The sequence below is a fragment of the Frieseomelitta varia genome, unplaced genomic scaffold (genome assembly GCF_011392965.1).
Source record: "Frieseomelitta varia isolate USP_RPSP 00005682 unplaced genomic scaffold, Fvar_1.2 scaffold_620, whole genome shotgun sequence".
Lineage (NCBI taxonomy): Eukaryota > Metazoa > Arthropoda > Insecta > Hymenoptera > Apidae > Frieseomelitta > Frieseomelitta varia.
The window spans coordinates 182,953-203,169 of NW_025110391.1; the positions used below are offsets into that span (position 1 = coordinate 182,953).

General features: G+C 39.0%; 1 protein-coding gene across 1 annotated transcript; it reads right to left on the bottom strand.

The window, feature by feature from the left end:
* Positions 1-12,492: 12,492 nt before the first annotated feature.
* Positions 12,493-13,563, bottom strand: LOC122534645. Its single transcript, XM_043665487.1, has 5 exons — positions 13,433-13,563; positions 13,348-13,395; positions 13,181-13,281; positions 12,949-13,060; positions 12,493-12,808 (listed from the first exon to the last, which is right to left on the bottom strand). Exons 1-5 carry the CDS (start codon positions 13,524-13,526, stop codon positions 12,741-12,743), a joined length of 423 nt encoding a protein of 140 aa, XP_043521422.1. The 5' UTR covers positions 13,527-13,563; the 3' UTR covers positions 12,493-12,740.
* Positions 13,564-20,217: the final 6,654 nt, after the last annotated feature.

The following is a 20,217-nucleotide window of genomic DNA, read 5'->3' on the forward strand; positions in this document are numbered from 1 at the left end:
TTACACGTTTTTTTTTTTTTTTTTTTTTCTTTCTCAAATCTTAAACCACATCGATTTGACTCGTTGTCAGTATAATTTTTTCTGTCGGCACTGAAATCGTGCGAACAATGTGTTACGTTGACTTTGTCAACGATATTTATACCCCAATCGATGAGAAATAAATCGAGATTACGTTCACGACCAAAAGATACGTAGCACGGAGTTAACGAAACAGACAATGGGTGGAAGAAACGAAAGCACAGCAGGGAAATCAAATTATTAGACTGGCGGCGACGCGGTTGCTTCCGAATTCATGGCACATCGAGCGGCCACGTGGGCAAATAACATGTCGCGTTAATAGGAAACGATGTCTGATTGCCAGTCACTGTCTCGACGATCGTATCCGTGGCCTCTGTAATGCGAATTTCTTCTGCCACGGCGCCATCGAATCTGCTTACTCTCGCGAAATAATATAAAGTCAACGAAGCACAGACACTCTCTCTCTCTCTCTCACGTTGCGATAAAATTCTAACGACATGAAGAAACTTGTCAATCATTGATCGCCAAATTACGGTAGGCGTCTGTTTAGATCTTATGCAAATTAACGCGTGGACAATAGTTTGTCCGAAACTTGGAACAAATTTCCGCTGGAGGATGCCAGTAGCTCGTTTGCCGCGACGTTATATTATATACGAGAAGATAAAGAGAAGATAAGACAGACCAACGTAAAACTACTTTGATAACGATGGAAAACTCTTTCTTACTGCTGATGTAAATTTCACTCACATATAGTGGGGTGCAAAATTCAATGACAAATTTTTAAGAAAAATATTTTTTATTGTTAAATAAAGTATAAAAACATGAAAATAAACTTGACTATCTGATTCTTTATAGTTTTAGGAAACTGAAGCTATTTTTTAACTTTTAAGATTAGGTTTCTTCCTGGCTGAAAAAATTAAAAAAACATAGAATCAGTTTTGCACCAGAATTTTTTCATAATCAGATTTACAAGCTTCATCATACCTTAACATTTTGTCCATAAGCCATTTGCTTAGATAATAGCACTAATACATCTTGGCACACTTTCAAACAATCTTGAGCAGAAATCAGGTGGTATTTGATTACACTGTTCTATAACACGAGCATGTAGTTCCATTACTGAGCTAGGAGGAGATTTGTATGCGTCTAGAATTTTTTTTTCAATATACTTCATGGGGTTTCTACAAGCGAAGGGCATATCTTGCATACAATTTGGCAAATGTTCTTAGAAGAAATCGTTTTTCAACATGATCCGAACCCGAAACATACAGCGGAAAGTGTAACTAATTAGCTGACTGCTCAAGCATTTTCAATCTTAGATTTGCCTGCACGAAGCCCCGATCTAAACCCCATCGAAAATCTATGGGGTATATTGAAAAAGAAATTCTAGACGCATACAAATCTCCTCCTAGCTCAGTAATAGAATTACATGCTCGTGTTATAGAACAGTGGAATCAAAATGCCATCTGATTTCTACTCAAGACTGTTTGAAAGTGTGCCAAGACGTATTAGAGCTATTACCTAAGCAAATGGCTTATAAACAAAATATTAAGGTATGATAAAGCTTGTAAATCTGACTATGAAAAAATTCTGATGCAAAATTGATTCTATGTTTTTCAATTTTTTTCAGCCAGGAAGAAACCTAAAATCTTAAAATCTTAAAAAATAGCTTCAGTTTCCTAAAACTATAAAGAATCAGATAGTCAAGTTTATTTTCATGCTTTTCATACTTTATTTAACAATAAGAAATATTTTTCTTAAAAATTTTTGTTATTGACTCAACTTTGCACCCCATTGTATGTTCGAGAATTGTCAAAGGAACGTCATATCGGAAAAAAATAACTCGGCGCTCGGGAATGTTTGACATTCTTGCGCCAACACTTCCGAACGAACGAATTAATTAATCTTCGAGAACTCAGAGATAACGGACTCGCGTTCGATCCGCGTAATCTTGCAACCAGGCCACCGAGTGTCTCTCGGATCATCGTACTTTCGTTCGTCGAACTTTCTCCAAGCCCTTCCACAGGGGTTTGGCGCCTGTCCCTCCGGCAAAACCGGGCGATTAGCGAAGCACAGATGAAGTCGTTAACTCGAGTATGTACCCACTCGAATCGATTGGAGAGTGCCCCGCTGGAAAATTGCTCGGGAATGAAAATTGAACCGATACGTACAGGATCGCGTCAGACCAATCTCTCTCTGTCTCTTTCTCCCTTGGTGACATTCTAAAGCGTTGAAAAATGTTTTCGCAAAACACCGGAACCTTATGGAAAGCTATCAGAGAAAATCTTTCTCGAGAAAAAGAATTGCCTAATTCTTTTTTTTTTTTTTTTTCGTTAACAAATAAAGACTTGAACGTTCCTTTGTATTTTTGTTGAACGTTGATCGTTACGAGTCGAATTAAGCCAAATACGTACACACGAATGCAAATCAAGTTCCATCTGTTAAGTTTCGTTTCGCGGACTTCGAGTTCTACACTCGAAAGGAAAAATTCTTCAGTGTTACATTGCATCTGACCGATTTACTTTTCGCAAGTCGAGTTCGCAGTCGGTTTCGACTACCAATTGAAAGTAAAAAAAAAAAAAAAATGTTTCGATCAACTTGTAATGTATTCACTTCGCTGAATACGAATTAAGAAAATTGTCCAGCTGTAACATTCGATTGCCTAAAGTAAAAGAAATATATGTACCGTTAATTGCTTCTCATCCTAAACATGATGATAGGAAGAGTAGACCAGTAGAGGAAAAAGAGAGCAATAAGGAACAGAGGATACAGGAAAGACGGTCGAGGATAGACAAGTCAACATATTGCACAAAGTACAAAGATAAGAAAAAGGAATTAGGACAAGAAACATATTGGAATGACAACAGTAGGAAAGACAAGAAACAGTGAGCCCGACTCAGGTGTGGCAAGGTGGGAAATAGTATGAGAGTTGTGATGTGTGAAGGAAGAATTATGGCAACATATGTGTAAATTGGAATGAACGATATGATAACTGTAGAGATGCTAGAGTGGAGAAACAAATTAGGGAGATTGGCAGGTGTGAATATGTGTGAATATACGAGATTGTATGAGAGGGAGATTCGGGAGATTCAGGAGGAATGTAACGTGAACTAATCCAAGATGTATGTAGGTAATGGGTTATAATGAATGTTGAAGAATAAGCAGTAGGATAGAAATAGTTACACAAGCCCAAAAACACGTACACAAATGTATGAATGGTGAATATAAATTTTCTTCTTCATTAATTGCTTCTCAGTTTCAGAAAAAGAAAAAGAAAAAATAGAAACATGCTTCAACCACACGCCAAGACATTGGATACATATAATAAATCCCGTCTCAAAAAGTTCCATTCGCGACCTACTCGATCTCGTCTCCGTCCAACGGCATTCGAGCCCACTTGGAACTATTCGAAACCATCCCGTTTAAATTCGAGCGTACTTGAAACCGTGCCATTGGAAATCTGGAAATCCTTCGGGGAACGTTTCGAGTCCAACGACCAAAGGTTCGGACCTACTTGCCAGATATACCCGATTCCATCTCTGACAAAATCGTTTATCCAGCTATCCTATCCTACTCGAAATCAACGTAACTCACGGAAGGAACGTCAGATCGATAGGTATCAGAGTTCTCTATAGGCTGCACAAGGGTTTAGGAGAATATCGGGGCCGGTAAACTATCGCGGAGTACGGCCTAAGCTAATCTCGATCGTAGACGATCGCTTGCACCCGAACGAGAAACGGTGGATCGTGTAATTCCCCCTCGTTAACTAGCCGTCGGTCGGTTTTTCGTTATTCGAAAACTGGGATCGGCAGTTACCTGTTCGTAGGTAACAGGTTGTTTTAATGTAACCGCAGCGTGGAAACAAGAGGGGCTGAAACATAACGGATCGTGGATGTATCTATCGGCCGCAGGTTGATAGGGTTCGTTGTTATCGTTGTCGAAACCAGAGCGGCGTTCTACGCAGCCTCGTTATACCGGGGCCAGCTGTTAACCGAATGTATCGCGATCAATTTGTGAACATTCGGGATAAATGAGCTAAGCAAAGAGGTTGTTAACGTCAACAGCCAACTAAATGCTCGATTGTCCCGATGGAAATTGTTATCAAACCAGTCCCCTCGTAAAATACTGGTTTTCACGGGACGGATGATGTTTCAGCAGAGCTATGAATCGAATCCTAGACCTTAAATCTCGTAAATCTGGACGATCAATGGCGTTCGGTGATCGTGACTACGGTTACATCTTATCTACGGTTGAATATAGGTATTCTGCAGAACAGACGTATGATGTTCGATCTGATGTTCGATGTGTTTTTGAAAGATTTACACCAAAGTTCCTTAGATTCGACCTTTAAACTGCGTAGACCAATGTGTCTTATTTCCAACTTGTATTAGATAGTTGCAAATAAAATGATTTATCACAATAGTTTTGTAAAACGAGTGAATGAATGAATATAAGTCGTTCTAGTGGATCTAACAACCACCAGTTAATTTATTTCCTTCGATATCGTAGTATAGAGCAATCTTTTAAAGAAATTTAAAATGTATGATAAATATAATCTTTTAGCGAAGTGAAACAAGAACATCGAAGCAGGACAGAAATAGGAAGAAAATTAAAACTTGAAGATAGAAGAGGTGTACAGTCCGAGCATCTCTGCCATTGAGGATACACACGCCAAAGCCTAATGCCAACTACTTTCTCATACAGAGAATCAGGCTAGTAACCTAGCAACACCCTCGATACCACTTCAACCTGTTCGCCCAACACCTTGAGTTTCAATCCACCTTATCTTCGCTACCTTACGTTACTCGGCCAACTCGAATTCGGCTAAGAAGTCTCTCGCACAAGAAGATGAAAACAAAGAGGAACACTCCGAAGATCGAGCTTTTGTTCGTCGACCGACCCTTTACACATGGCCAATAAAATTTTAACCCTCGTCTATCCTCTCACACTCGTATGCGAGCGAGTAAGAAATTTTTCCTTGATATAAATTGGACGGAGGATCAAAATTATATTTATATATGTCTAGGACATTGTAGAATGCAAAATTGTAGAAATTACAGAAATTGAAGTTATACTTGTAATTACAATAATTGAATTGTAATATAGTTATATGATAATTCATTAATAAAGGTAATAATGAAAACTGAATAATAATTCATTAACGAAAGAAATAAGAAAGAGGCTTAAATTATTATAACTGAAATTATTATAACTGAATTATTATAACTGATTGTTGTAATTAATAATTCGATGATGACTGACAAAACTCTATTAAAACCATATTTTAAAATGCATACCAAAAATATTCCCTTTTTGAAATATTAACGTGATCTATCTCAACTACGAATTTTTAATATAATTAGATTTTAATCAAACTCACGAGATAAGAAAGGACAAGGAGGCAGTGATTTGTTGAAAAACGATGTCGCGAGATAAATTACACGTTTGTGAATAGTTATACGACTGGCAGACAAAGCAATTGAAACGTTTAATTGAAATGTCGGGGAAATGTTCTATCAGTTTTCGATGGCGAAACTTTGAACAGTTTCTACATACACTATGTATTAGAAATTCGCGAGAAGCTGCGGTTATTTGGAAGTTACGGGAATTTACGAACTGAAAGGTTTCTTACCATGCGTTTGCAACAAACTTCGATGGAAAACGTACAACGTAATCGTATTGTTTAACAGAAGGAAGAACTTTATAAACATTATCGCTTCTGATAACGTGTTCTACTTGTTAGCGAATATACTTGGCAAATCTCTGTTTTGTTTGTTAATAAAATCTCTTTTCAAACTATCGCTGCTTAATAAATAGATTAAGAACCTCTTAAACTGTCAAAATATCTTTTTAATAAAAAAATTAATTTATTTATATATATATATATATATATATGTATGTATGTATGTATATGTATATATACACAAATCTAACATTGAAATTTAAAAATTCTCTTTTATCCTTAATGCCATGAGAAAATTTTAGAAATAGAATAGAAATTTACGAACGAGCAAAAATATATTCTTCTCTTAATGTTGTAATTTCTAAAGTTTCAATTATGTTGTACAAAAAAAAAAAATTAAAAAGTAGAAAATCTTAATTAATTTAAAATTTTTAAATCTTAATGTGTAATATATGTTATTATTGATTATAAATTATATATACAATTATAATTATGGAATTTATAGTATAATATAAATAATATTATATTATAGAATACCGTATAATTACAAAGAATATTACAATGATAAAATTTTAATTATGTTATTATGTTAATATGTAATATTAATTTATGTTTATATTTGATCAATTTTAAATTAATACTTAATTGGAAGTTACTGTTAAATTTAATGAACTTTAATTTTGAATGAATTTGAATGAATTTGACTTGAAAAGAAGATGTTTGATCTCTAAATTAAAAAGAGAAATTGCCTTAGAGATAACAGCATATTTTCCTGTAGATCTTATAGAAAATGATGGAAAGAAAGAACAATATCACAAAACTATATAAAAAAGTTATTTTGTTATAATTAAGCTGCGAACATTTATATAAATTTATATTAATTTATGTAAATTTATATTAATTTATGTAAGTTTATGTAAATTTATATTAATTTATGTAACTTTATGTAAATTTATATTTTTGAGAATATAAATAAACAAAGAAACTCTTAATAATTGTCTTTACTTACTAACTGTTATAGAAAACACTATACCTTGAATTGACATATTTCTTTCAATTATATACAATTTTCTGGATTTTAAAAAAACATTCACATTTCGCAGTTTAATTGTAACGTTTGATCCATCATAACAAATATTTTATCCCTCAATACACAATAGTTTCTCGTACCATTAATAACATTGAAATTGTAGGTTATCTATCTTGTATAAAGTATAGAAAGAGAAAACTCGACGAAACACGAAAGTGAATACCAAGACCATCTAATGTCACGAACAGTTTGCAATGTAAGTCACAGCAATTCTCGCGGTTTATTGTAATGAGGTGGACAGTGCAGCTTTACACGATTCTCTGGCACTGAGCCTGGCAGTGAAACTACTTTTCGTTTCGACTTCGACACGGACTGTGTGCGTACGAAGTAAGCAGTATTATGCTTCTAACGATATCCTTATTTCAAACTTAACAATGCCAGAGTTTCCACCGAGTTTTGTAAAAAATTTTAAGGGGGTTCTCATTTCGAGCAAACAACCACGCGAAAGTCACGCGAAATCCGAAAGAAAGTTATCCATGTAAACGCAGATAGTCGCGAGATGAAGCGTTATCCTGTTTGAAATACGATATTTTTCTTTAGAGTCTCTTCGAACCACCGCGGGTATAACGGAGTCTTGGTTTTCTTTTCATTTTCACGAAAAATATTGGAACGAAGCGTGTCAATAGTGGGAAAAGAACGATGTAACAAACGGAAACGGAAATAAGGTTATCTCAACGAGATTCTGTTAATCTTTTAGAAAAATATACGCAGCGCCATCTGTATGCTTTCCGTCGAATCATCGAGTCAAAAGTACGAAACTTTTGTATCCTGATTTGAAGGTTCAATAATGAGATATGAGACGGAGGACTATATGATAATGAAACGAAAATAAATGAAATAAAAAACGAACTATTTTTTCAAACAAATTAAGAGATTATGAAGATCGATGTTTGTAAAACACTATATATTTTATTCGACTGTAACTTCGTCGAATTACTAACTACGCCTTAAGTAAGAAAAAAACGCACGTAAAGTACGAGAGTTCCATAATTTGGATATTATTCGTAACATACCCAAGAAGTATAAACATGGAGGACCTGTTGCTTGTTGTAAGACGATCAAAGCCAACGTCAAGAGACCCCGCAGATTGCAAGGCCTTCCACAATCACAGCCCGTTACATTTTGTCACACAAATACGTAATCAGTAATCCACTTTCGCGTTATCACACTCTGATTCGGCGCTAAGATCCGATTTTCGAAATAGACGCGACGCGAATAGAAGGCAGAACGGTGACCGTTACAAAGCACCCCGCCATTTTAAATACGAATGCGACGCGGCTTTCAGAATCGCGAATATCGTTAACTATCTTGGTGATCGTTGAGAAAACACACAAAATAATTCGTTACGATCGTTTCGTATCGTTCAGAGGCAAGCGACGCACAATATATTTAAGTCGAACGATAACACGTAAAAATATACGCGGCGAAATACGCGGAACAAAAATCCGGTAAATGTAACGCGTTCCCGTTCGCGGTGACCAACTAGGTGGCGCTCGTGGCGCGCGATTCGAGAGCAATCCACGTATCGAAATTCGATATATGGCGCGCAGTATCTATCGATTGATGCTTGATTTAAAAGCTAAAAACGCTGAGTAAATTTGCGACGGAGGTACAAAACGTGCCGCGCAGCTCATTAATCTTCGCGCGAATTTACGCCGAAATGAGTGTTAATAAATCATTCGATTTACAAGTAACTGCCGATAAAATATTCCGACGTTGATATTTACGAGTATTTTACACATTGTTATTAGTCGATCGTGTTTAAAAGCTGCGACACGTAAATATCGCCCGATAGAAAAACTGACAAGATTTTTAAAGTTAATTACCCTGAAAAATACGTTATCAGCTTATCGCGATCAGCTAATAACCGTGCGATTTCCACTGGAACGGAAACGAAATGACATCTAGTTCGACTTGGATCGGAGAGAGAATTTTGGACAGGCAACGAGGGTTCGTATTAGGCGTAGGGTAACACCGTGACAATTTAAGGGACGTACAATTCCAAACGAATCCGATGTGGCACGTTCATTTAACTTAAACTTGACTCGCTGCTCGCTTGGAACGTACAGCTGCCAAAAGTATTACGAGAACTTTGACCGAGCAATCTAAATGCGCGCTGCCATACGGGGAGTGGAGGGGGGGGGGGGAGGTAGACGCTCGATGACACAGACAATGCCTTAAATGGTATTAGTATCATGCCCGCGTACACGTGTATGTGTTGTACGTGTACGTGCATGTGTGCGAGAGTACGGTTCACGCATTATAGGTAGCGAGCACTTGAGTTATAAGATTGCCATGGACACTTGCCAGGGTAATATCAAACTTCGAAGCTCCACCCAGAACCACCCACACGGTAGATGGACGCGTCTACATGTGCACGTGTTGTATGCACATGCACGTGCAACACATATTCGTCGATCGCGATGGTAAGCTTCGTTATCACGGACGCCCACGTGTGAGCTTGATGCGTTGTGGCTTAACTCCTTTATGCTCCCCAACCTATCTCTCTCTCTCTCTCTCTCTCTTTGTCCCTCTCTTGGCTCCCTTCGCTGCTACCTAGCCTCCCATCAACACACTATCCTAATTACACGCTATTGATGACACAAATTAACGAACGACCTCGCAAATAACTTATTATTATAGGCAGTGTGCATTTACAAGGATACGCGTAACCATCTCGTCGGACACGTTACGCAATATGTATAATTACGTGGAAATGCGCGAAACGTGATACACCATAGATACATAACAAGAGTAAAACGAGAATAAAAATTTAATTACGAATTCTATCGAATCAAAGCTTTGTCAAACGAAATCAACAGACCGATTGACACCTATGGCGTTAGTTTCAAAAGTAATAAAATTAATATGGGATTCTCGCGGCCAGTATCCGTGAGTTGGAGCTCGAACAAAGTAACAGCAGACTCGACAAGAGAATTTGTATTTCGGCAGCTTACCGGAGGGCACGTCGAGTCAGACTTTCAACCAAAGAGTCTGATTTCGCGTAATTCTCAAGTAGTCACCTCACGAAGAACATTTCTTCTTCTCCAGTCATTGGGGGGAGGGAGGGTGAAGCGCAAATGAGATTGGAAGGAAGAAAAGGGCCGCCGAAGGAAACGCGTGATTACGATAATTCAATCGAGGATCTTCGTCGTTCTGTCGCGCCGGGAACAGGCACGGGAAGCCTCGTTGTCGAACCAAGGGGGAGAACAACCTTAAAGGATAGTTTGCTTATTCCGGTCACAATGTGAGTCACCGCCGACTCCGTTCATCCCTCCTTCGTAGCTGTAACCATCGACGTACTGACGCTAATGCATATTCAATGTTACACCCATGCCGGGAATATCCAGAACGACGTCCCGGCTGCTCTCCGGGAGAGACCCTACTGTTACATTCTTGTTTACGAGATGACTTTTCAAATTCTCTAATACCTCTAATATCACGGCTTTGTTCCTGCAGCTTTTCATTCCCGCGAGTGCTTCCTTACGGCGAACGTAAACGAATTGCCCCTCCAATTAACGATAAGACACTTTAATTCCTCGAGGCGTGAAATTTTTATAATGAAAGAAGCCCCAAGTCGTGCAGAAATTTTATCTCAATGAGATGCACGAAAAATGTCTCAACTTCAGTCGTTAGGCGTGTAAAGTGATATAAAATGAACGAAACGAAAAAGAAATAGATTAACACAAGTTATTTTCATCATTCAAGGAGGGTTGAAAAATATCCCACCGGTGTATTGAAAACGTGGTGGCATTGTTTAATCCACTATGCCCCGAGGATTTAAATCGGATAACAGGATGATATTTATCGGTTTATCGATCAAACGGAATTCTTCCCGATATTTTTATTATTCCGGCTTGTATTTACGATTGTTCCGCTTCTCACCATGCACACAAAAGATTCCATTGCAATTTTTCAATAGCACTACGTCCGTGGGTTGGATGATCGATCTCACTGCGCTGGATAAAACCTTTTCTCAGCACATATTCTCCCACACGTACGTACACGTGTGCGTATACCCAGAATCCTGCTGCTTATACGCTGAACTCCTTAATATTTCTCGGCAGTCTCGCGGCGTGCCATATGAATTTCGCGCGAGCTCGATCCAAAGGAATAGTAAGTTTCTATTCCAGCTTGTTCTGTGGAATTTTACGTCCGTGTTTCCGTGGAATTGCACGCCGCCCCGTTCCTTCTCACCGTCATTTGTCGTATTTTCCCACCGTTTTATATTTCCCACGGTTGAATTACTTTCCAGAATCGAGCTCATTTTTTCCATCGAAGAAACGTTTTACACGCGATCGTATTCATCTCGCCGTATCCTCGCCCCTCGGCGCATAATATCAACTCTATCCTCGCGTACCGATCTATCAAAGGTACGTTCATCCTCGCGAAATTTCGCTCGCGATTCGTAGCACCACCACGAATGCTACGTGACTGAATAATACATACAGAAATATCGTGCACAGATAAATAAGAATCGTAATAAAGCTCCGAAATGGGAACGTACGGCCGTTAACGTCGACGTAGTTGCGTCGTTAAACCATAACTCGTGCCAAAACTCGTCGAATACGGTCATTAATATCCCATTATCCCTTAAGGAAGAAATGTATGTTTCGCTAGATTCACACTAATTAATCCACGAACAAAGAGGCTAATTAAATTTCGAAATTTCGCACATCCATCTGGAGAGTGAGAGAATATCCCCTTAACGTTTAATTCCGCTGATATTCGGCCGAATTTACCCGATATAAGAAATGAAATGTTCCTTGCTTGATACGAGATCGACGTTTCATGAACGGCTCTGTCCTGTTGGAACACGTTGCACTCAGTGATAAAATCTAAGTGTTTAAGAAACGGCAGAGCGAATGAAGATGTACGAGCTGAGGGTATTAGGATACGGAGAGAAGAAGACGAATGAAACGGAGCGAGAGAAGGAAGGATGGCTTTCACCGTGGGGTAACTAAAACTACTTAGCCGAGGGGTTAAAAGGTGGAGAGTCATCGCGTGATCGTGGAACGTTATCCTAAAGCACATAACCCAGCCACCGGAGAAACAATCCGAAGGAAAAGGAAGGGTCGATTTTCTCCAGGGTGATGGAAGCACCGCCTGTAGGATCAAACCGCCTTTAGCGTTTACCAGGGATCTGCGATGATTCTCCATTCAGATATAGTTACATTTAATTTTCCAATGTCTTACAGGCACGCGATAGCAAATGAATTGATCATCATCTTAAGTACGCCCGATAAAATCGACTTTGAAACTTTCTTCCTGAAAATGATTTTCTTTGTTCTTTTAACTGTATTAACTCTTTCGCTACTCCTGGAATATGGATCGCAAAGAAACGTAAACACAGTAAAATCTTGCGTATCTGAACCACCGTTATTCAAATACTCTTAGACCTCTTATCTCTTATCTCTGAAATACAGAGTTTCTAGTTTACTAGAACTAAAATATACATTTCCATGTACTAAATTATTTTATAAGTATGTATTTTCATGCAGAATACATCCTTGTTTCTTCTACTGAAACACGAGACGCGAGATTTTACTGGAAAAATACTGATGGAACATGTAAAACATTGTGCTTAATTAATAATAAATCATCAGTTCGACTAAAGCTGTTTACACAAACTGAAACAGCAAACGTTTCATTTTAAAAAATTAGGCGATTCAACAACCAAAAACGAAACAGACAATTTTCTTAATCTCCACTTGAATTTCATTTAATGACTGCTTTATTACTCGAAAATTCTATTAACCAAACACTTCTGTCCCGCTGTTAATTCAGTGTATATTGCTTCAAGCGAAATGGGATTCCTCATTACGATTCCTTCAAATTAGATTCGACGTTGCCTCAACTTTCAATCCCGTTGCGGTATTTCGTTATTTAATATTCTAATCTACGAAACAGGCCGCCATTAAAGCGGAATTACGATCAAAAATCGCGTTGTCACGCTCGCGTCTCTCCAGAGAGTACAACAACGTCGACAGCATCCCCGGCAAGCCGATATCTTTGACCTATAAATTATAATATGTAAATTGCGAGCAGAGCAGAAACATCGAGGGGTTTCGGTGCGCGCAGTTCGTAGGGGGTAGATAGGTGGCCTGGCAATTACAGAGGCTTACTGTACATACAAATTGCTAGATACTCCCCGGACCTTGTTTCATCTCCCTCCGTTCCTCGGCACGTCTCTTTCTCCGCGGTATCATTTGCCAGCCTCTCCCTTCTGCAGAAGCCACGCAGAAGACGCAGTTATGTGAAAGCAGCCACTAGAAGGGTATTACCAAAGTAAGAAGTCAGCTTGATGGCTACCGCCGTAACTTGGTTTTTCGCTCCTATTCCTCTTCTCCTAATTCTCCTCTCCATAAACCTCCGTGGAGTGTCCTTACCGTCGTCGCAGCGGCTCCGCTGTCTTCTCCATAAACCTCTGTTGGAAGGCGCTTTAAAACGACACATTGGTAAACGTTGCGCATTTGCGAACCCCTGCCAACTAAGAGGATTTGTTTTACGCGCTGAAACATCGTCACCCGGAAACTACCTATCTCTTCAAACTTACAGTCCTCGATAGGTCGGATAAGGGCGTACAAACGACCAGCGTACGTTGCCTGAGTTTCGTACGTATTCCAACAGAGTAGATCACGTAAAATCCGGTTTTGAGCTATTAGTCACCCATGTGCTGGAGACATCTGATTCCTTGATGTCGAGTTCCGTGCCCCTAATTAGATATAAAATCATATTATCCTAATAGAATGACAATTTCAAACACTGCTTAGTATAAGTGTTACCTTTGTTCAAGGGTTAAAGTGTACTATAGGCATGCACGCACTCTGCACGCCTATCAGAACCGACTGTAAGCCCCGAGTAAAATAGACGTAGGCACCTCGTTAGGATTCGGGTCAGCGGCGTACAGTTGTTCCCGTTCTTTTGGCCAGCTACGTCTCGAGCGAGACGAAGCCCGAAGCTTTTGGAAGGGGAGGGAACCAACGGGACAAGGAGACAGCTGCAGAGGGTGGAGAGGTAGATGCCGGACAAATTATCCACCTTCCTCGTCCCCTTCTCAGCTTTCCAAACCATCCAGCTATCCAGCCATCCTGCGGGACACCCTTCCCAGCAGCCCCACGCCCTAATAGCTGCCTATGGGGACGCGATGGGACTCTCGATGGACTGGACGAAATCTCGTGCATTGTGCAATCCAGTCCTCTCTCCTCCTCGTTCTCATCCCTCTCGTTCCGCTCGATTCCAAAGAAAGTGAAGAAGAGTATATTCCTTCCAATTTGCCAGGGTTGTGCATTCGACGGGAGATGGAAAGATATTGGGGGAAGGAATTCTCTTTTTCTTCTCTTCTTTCACTTCTACTCTCCTCCCCGCCGCCACCCTTCCTCGTTCTCTTTCAACGTTCAATTCTACTTTTCCTTCCACGTCAATGAACACCAGGCGATTCTTCATGGCCGTACACACAGGTGAACCGTTATTACCATCGGCAAACTCTTACTCCCAGTCTCTCTTGGTAAACACAATGTTCTTAATGAACCGAACGGACTCCTTAATTCTTAATAGCGTGAACTTTTAAAAGAACTCGCCGCATCCGTATATAGAGTCCGTCGAGGATAAAGAGTTAAAGACCCGGGTCTTTCTTCTTCTCGTCAATCACTATTGCGAAATGCTGCAGCCTGTAATAAAAACTGAGATCAACAAAGATCAAGTGAATTTGAACGCTCTCTTTCTTAACAAGCAACACACTGTGTTATTTCTTGATATTTGAAATCCACACCCGAGTTATGTAAACGTATTATTATTTTATTTTTCTTCATGAGTAATGTCCCTGATAAAACTTATTTCAATTGAAAGACACATTCCTTTACTGATGTACCTTTTATTCTACGAGCTCTTGTAAAATGTTGATTACACAGCTTCGTTAGCAAGTTGTTCAAATTGAAAATCGATTAGTAGTCTGGAGTAAATGCTAGAAGGGATCTACTAAGAACCGAAATTCAGGGATATCAAGTTTCGCGAGATTCATTTGCCTCGCCTGTTTTGTATAGAACGCGGACAGGACACGAAGAAAAAGGGAAACAGATTCGCCGACTGCACTTGACGCAAACGCTTTTCTTTATAGGTCGAATTAAGGCGAGTTTACGCGCCATGTGTTGGGCTGCCATTTTACGACAGTCGAGGTGACTCCCATAAACCCAACGTTGGTCAAATAATTTCCCGTAATATTGTTGCGGTAAACCCTATAAAAGCACGATTTACTGCGCGGATACACGCGTGACGTGACATCATTACCGCGTGCATAATTTTTATATTAACCCCACGGCGAGATGATCGTTTTGTCCTAGAGCGGCTACGTATAACCCGCCCGTAATAAAATCTCATTTTCATGAATACGCGTGATTGTCAACCTACGCGCGCCGCCTGCAGCTTCATCTCTGCGAGACGATTTTATACGAGCCACGATCCGCCATTTACTCCGGTCATTCGGTTTATGGCTTTATTACCTCGCGATTGAAATTAAAATTACTCGTAATACCGGAATACGATGCAGTTCACGCTCGGAACAACTGGCGATAAGACTCGCAGAGGTAAGAAGAACTTGCAGAGAGACGAAAAACTTGCCGGTGATGTACGAGCAAAGGCACGAGGGACGTCAAAAGAAATACATAGGGAATGGGCAGAGGACTGTAAGTAACAACGGCCACGTCGTCCAAAATTTCGCCGATGAAACCAGGGAGAAATACCAGCGCGAGGACGATTGTAGAGAGGAGGCAACAAGAGGGATCATTTGAGGAAGATGTAACACGAGATCGTCTACTCGCTACGGCTCATAAAACCGCGCGTTTTATGCTGATGGCCCGCGTCTCGGAGACATTGGCACGAAGAAAAGCGGAGAGGAAGAGAACTGAAAGGGAGCGGAGATCTCTCGGCGAAGAAAAGTGCCTCGACGTTAGAGCGTCGATCAGGGGGTGGCCAAGCAAACGGGGCTGGCCAAGTGAAAAAACGATGTAGGCCGATGAGGCTCGTTTCTCTTCGGATGATTTTGGCATCGGAGCCAAACGCGAACAACAGATGTGCGTTATCCACACGAGATTTTCTCCGTTTCCATTGTTGAATGAAAGAGGCAGAGAAAAAGAAGTGAAACGAATCTCGATCCGATCTTTCGTCATCGTTGCCCTAATCGACAGATAGAAGCGTATTCATTTTCATCGAGCTGCTTTCGAGTCTTAAGAAAAATCGTTCACCTAATATTCCCAGTTTCCCAATTGTTTTCCAGTATTGAGAAACAGAAACGTTCTCCGAAAATCTGTGCAGAAATTGTGACACTAACACTTATGATATATTACGTCTTGAAAGATTCGAATCTACTTGTAAGATACTTCTGCTAATTGGCAGTAATTGGTATGTTCAATTGCACTTGGAATTGAATCAATCGGAAAGGAAATATCGGACCTACGCGCCGTTGGACAATGTCGTTTGACTGACAGCGAGCGTGCAATTTTAAAGCGGCTGGACCCTTCAAACAATCTCTTCCCTCGACTCTGCCGTTGGAAAACGTCCGACCATGCACGACCACGAACTACTTACAGCCACTTTGCCGCGGGAAAATCGATAACGGATCCGCCGTTGCGCAAATTATCAGGGTCGGTGAAATATTACACCGGAAAAGAAGGGACGGTATGCATACCACGAACGAAGACATCAACGCGACACGGCGGTGTTACGCGGCTTCTTTTTTTCCACCCTCCACGAACGACATAATCACAGGGTGAAATTAATCATTTTAACGGGCCGAAACGACGGCTTGAAAAAAAGAAAAAAAAAGAAAGAAGAGTCCTTTAAAACCGCGCAGTCATCTCGTCCCCGACACTTAACACGTTACTTTCTTATTTGGCAACGTTTATTCCCGCGTGCTGGCAAAAAAGGAAAGAGGATTTCGCCGGGCTTTATTTCGGTCGCGAGAACTTAATTGCAATGTACCTGCGCGCGGAGGAGGCATCGAAATATACAAAAAACAGAGCAGCAGAGACCTAACCCGAGGCTAGGAAGAAATTAAGTGGATTAGTACCTTAATGGCGAGACGGTGGTGAACTGAAATAAATATGGTGCTCGCTGGGGAACTGGCTGAATGTAATTATGCGGCTAAGCACTTAGCAATTTTCAACAAGAGGGAAAAATGCATGTATGTACGTACAGGATGTTCCGAGATGGTTTTTATTAAATTGACACACAGAAAAAATCAAACAAATAAAAAAATATAGTGTTATTTGGAGCATTTATTAGCAATTGGAAGGAACATTAAGTAAATTAATAAAGTACAATGATTTTCGACTTCGTGGCTCTGTGTAATTATTGATAATAATCAATCATTAATCTCAACGAAGCCTATAAATTTGCCAAATTCAAGTAGAAATTTGCTTCATCTACTGTGTATCATAATAAATATTCTAAATATTTACATGCATAAAAACAACCCTCTAGTGATAATTATATAATAACCAACATTTGAAACAATGATTTATTTATCAACAAGAAATTATGGAGTTTTAAACTCTCATAAATATAGCTACAGAAATGGAACCTAAATAGAAATTTGCTTCATCTACTGTATATCATGATAAATATTCTAAATATTTATATGCATAAAAACAACCCTCTAGTGATAATTATATAATAACCAACATTTGAAACAATGATTTATTTATCAACAAGAAATTATGGAGTTTTAAACTCTCATAAATATAGCTACAGAAATGGAACCTAAATAGAAATTTGCTTCATCTACTGTATATCATGATAAATATTCTAAATATTTATATGCATAAAAACAACCCTCTAGTGATAATTATATAATAACCAACATTTGAAACAATGATTTATTTATCAACAACAAATTATGGAGTTTTAAACTCTCATAAATATAGCTACAGAAATGGAACCTAAATAGAAATTTGCTTCATCTACTGTATATCATGATAAATATTCTAAACAACCCTCTAATGATAACTATATATAATAACCAACATTCAAAACAATGATTTATTTATATTAACAAACAATTGCCGAAACACCTTGTATATAGACAGTACACACGCAGACGGAAGAAAAAGAAGGAAGAACGGAGAAAAAAGTTAAAAGTTATTGAGTATCTGAATCTCGTTACAAACCAATATACTTCTAGGCAATTATTTTTTATCCCCTCTTTCTGGCCGATTCCCTTTCCAAACACAATTGAATACGATCGCTGGGAGAAATAAATTCGCGATAGGGAAATGAGCAGCGCAAGGGGCTCGTAGACCGGAAAGGAAAGGAGAGAAAGAAAGAGAGAGAGAGAGAGAGAGAGAGAGAGAGAGAGAGAGAGAGAGTGAGAGAGAGAGGGCACAAAAGAAAACGAGGGCGAGCCGTTAAAAGTTGAAGACGCGTTTGCGCGGAACTGTTTCATTGTAATAGCCGAAGTTCTTGGTCGCTTCGCGTTCACCCTGGCCTTTATTATTTTATATTTCGTGGCACGACGGCGCGCGGAGATAACAGAAATTATACGTACGTTTTCAAAGTGAAACAACCGTTAGCGGAGCGACGTAGAACTTTAATTCGCCACGATACCAACTTGCCCGATTTCATCTTCGCGGATGGCCCACAGAGAGGCCAGAGAAGTCTGATTCCAAAATGATCCGCGACTCCCACCCTAATTCCTTCGAGCGGACGATTAAAATACGAATTTCATCGTCTGGCATCGACGGAGAAATTTCGAAAATTTCGTCAGAGAGCATCCCGCGCGGAAATTAAGCCACTAATGAGAGCCAAGTCACAAATGAATCGACGCGACGTTAAAGCCTTCCGTCCCAACTGTAATTACTTCTTTCACTCCCCTTTATCGTCTTTTTTTCAAACTTGGAACTCGTTAGAATAATGCCGGCCCCGCGCGGCCGAATTATTATCGAGAAGCAGTTCCACCTCTTGCGGAATTATTTATGCGGCCACGACGTTACCGAATTTAATAGTCACAAATTGAGGTATCAAGATTAATTGGGACATCAATTAACAAATTACATCGTTATTCAGTAGCACTTAACAGCCCCGATCGAATTTATGTGTAGATTTCAGGGAAAATGGTTAATTATTACCTTGCAATCAATTACCACGGCGTATTAAACGATGTAGAATTATGTACATCAATATTATCGGACTGACCAGAATCTTCTTCGTTCTTTTGCATATTAAACGATGCAGAATTATGTATATCAATGTATTGTCAATTGACCAGAATCTTCCTCGCTTTTTCTTCAGTCCGACTTCTTCTGGCCATTCGAGAGATTATTATTCTATATCAATATATAACACATTATGGAATATATATATATATATATATAGATGATACAGAATTGCATATTAGCAGTGTCATCGAACGTTACCCTGGCGCGTTTCTGCGACGCGATCAGTTAGTTGGGTGGACACGTTGCTTACTCCTCCGACATCCGGCTAACACGCACAAGTGCGTTCGACGCACGTGTTACGGACTGGCCGCGAGCTACACGCATGCACGATCGTATATAATATAGTGGATCTGAATCCTCTGTAATGTAATCATGGCTGACACAATTAATCACTGGACCATCCAACCCTGCCGAACCATTAGCGATCGGGACACTTGGTTTCACAGGGGGATGCGTTTCGTATCTCCACGCTTCAAAATGCATTGTATTCGTGCGCAAAATACAGATACGCAGTGGCACAAACGACACACGAATCCACTCACGCCAACATTATACAGATACCTAAAAAGGAAAGAAAAATGAAACTAGTTGAAGCAGCTGGAAAGATGAATTTGCGCGCCAAATCTTTCGAGCACAAATTAACGAGTTGTCTCTCAACAATTGAAATTTAGAATTTTTGATTTTATCCAGCGATGGAAATTAGTTATGGAATTCAATTAAATTAAAAATTCTAAAACTGATATAATATATTAGTATAATATTATTATAACAATTGTTATAATTTCCATATATATCATCCATATAATAATATATAATATATCATTCCATATGTATTATTATAACAATTGTTATAATTTCTATATATATATCATCCATATAATAATATATATCATTCCATATATATTATTATAACAATTGTTATAATTTCTATATATATCATCCATATAATAATATATATCATTCCATATATATTATTATAACAATTGTTATAATAATAATATATATCATCAATATAATAATACATATCATTCCATATATATTATTAGAATAATTGTTATAATTTCCAATGACCCAAAACAATTGGAAATACAAACTAACGAAATGTGCTTAAATTTGTAATTTATTGAAAGCAAATATATAAACTCGTTGGAATTTATAAGAATCATCGCAAGAATGAGTATCCTTTCAATTTATACAAATATTGTGTACAAAAGTTT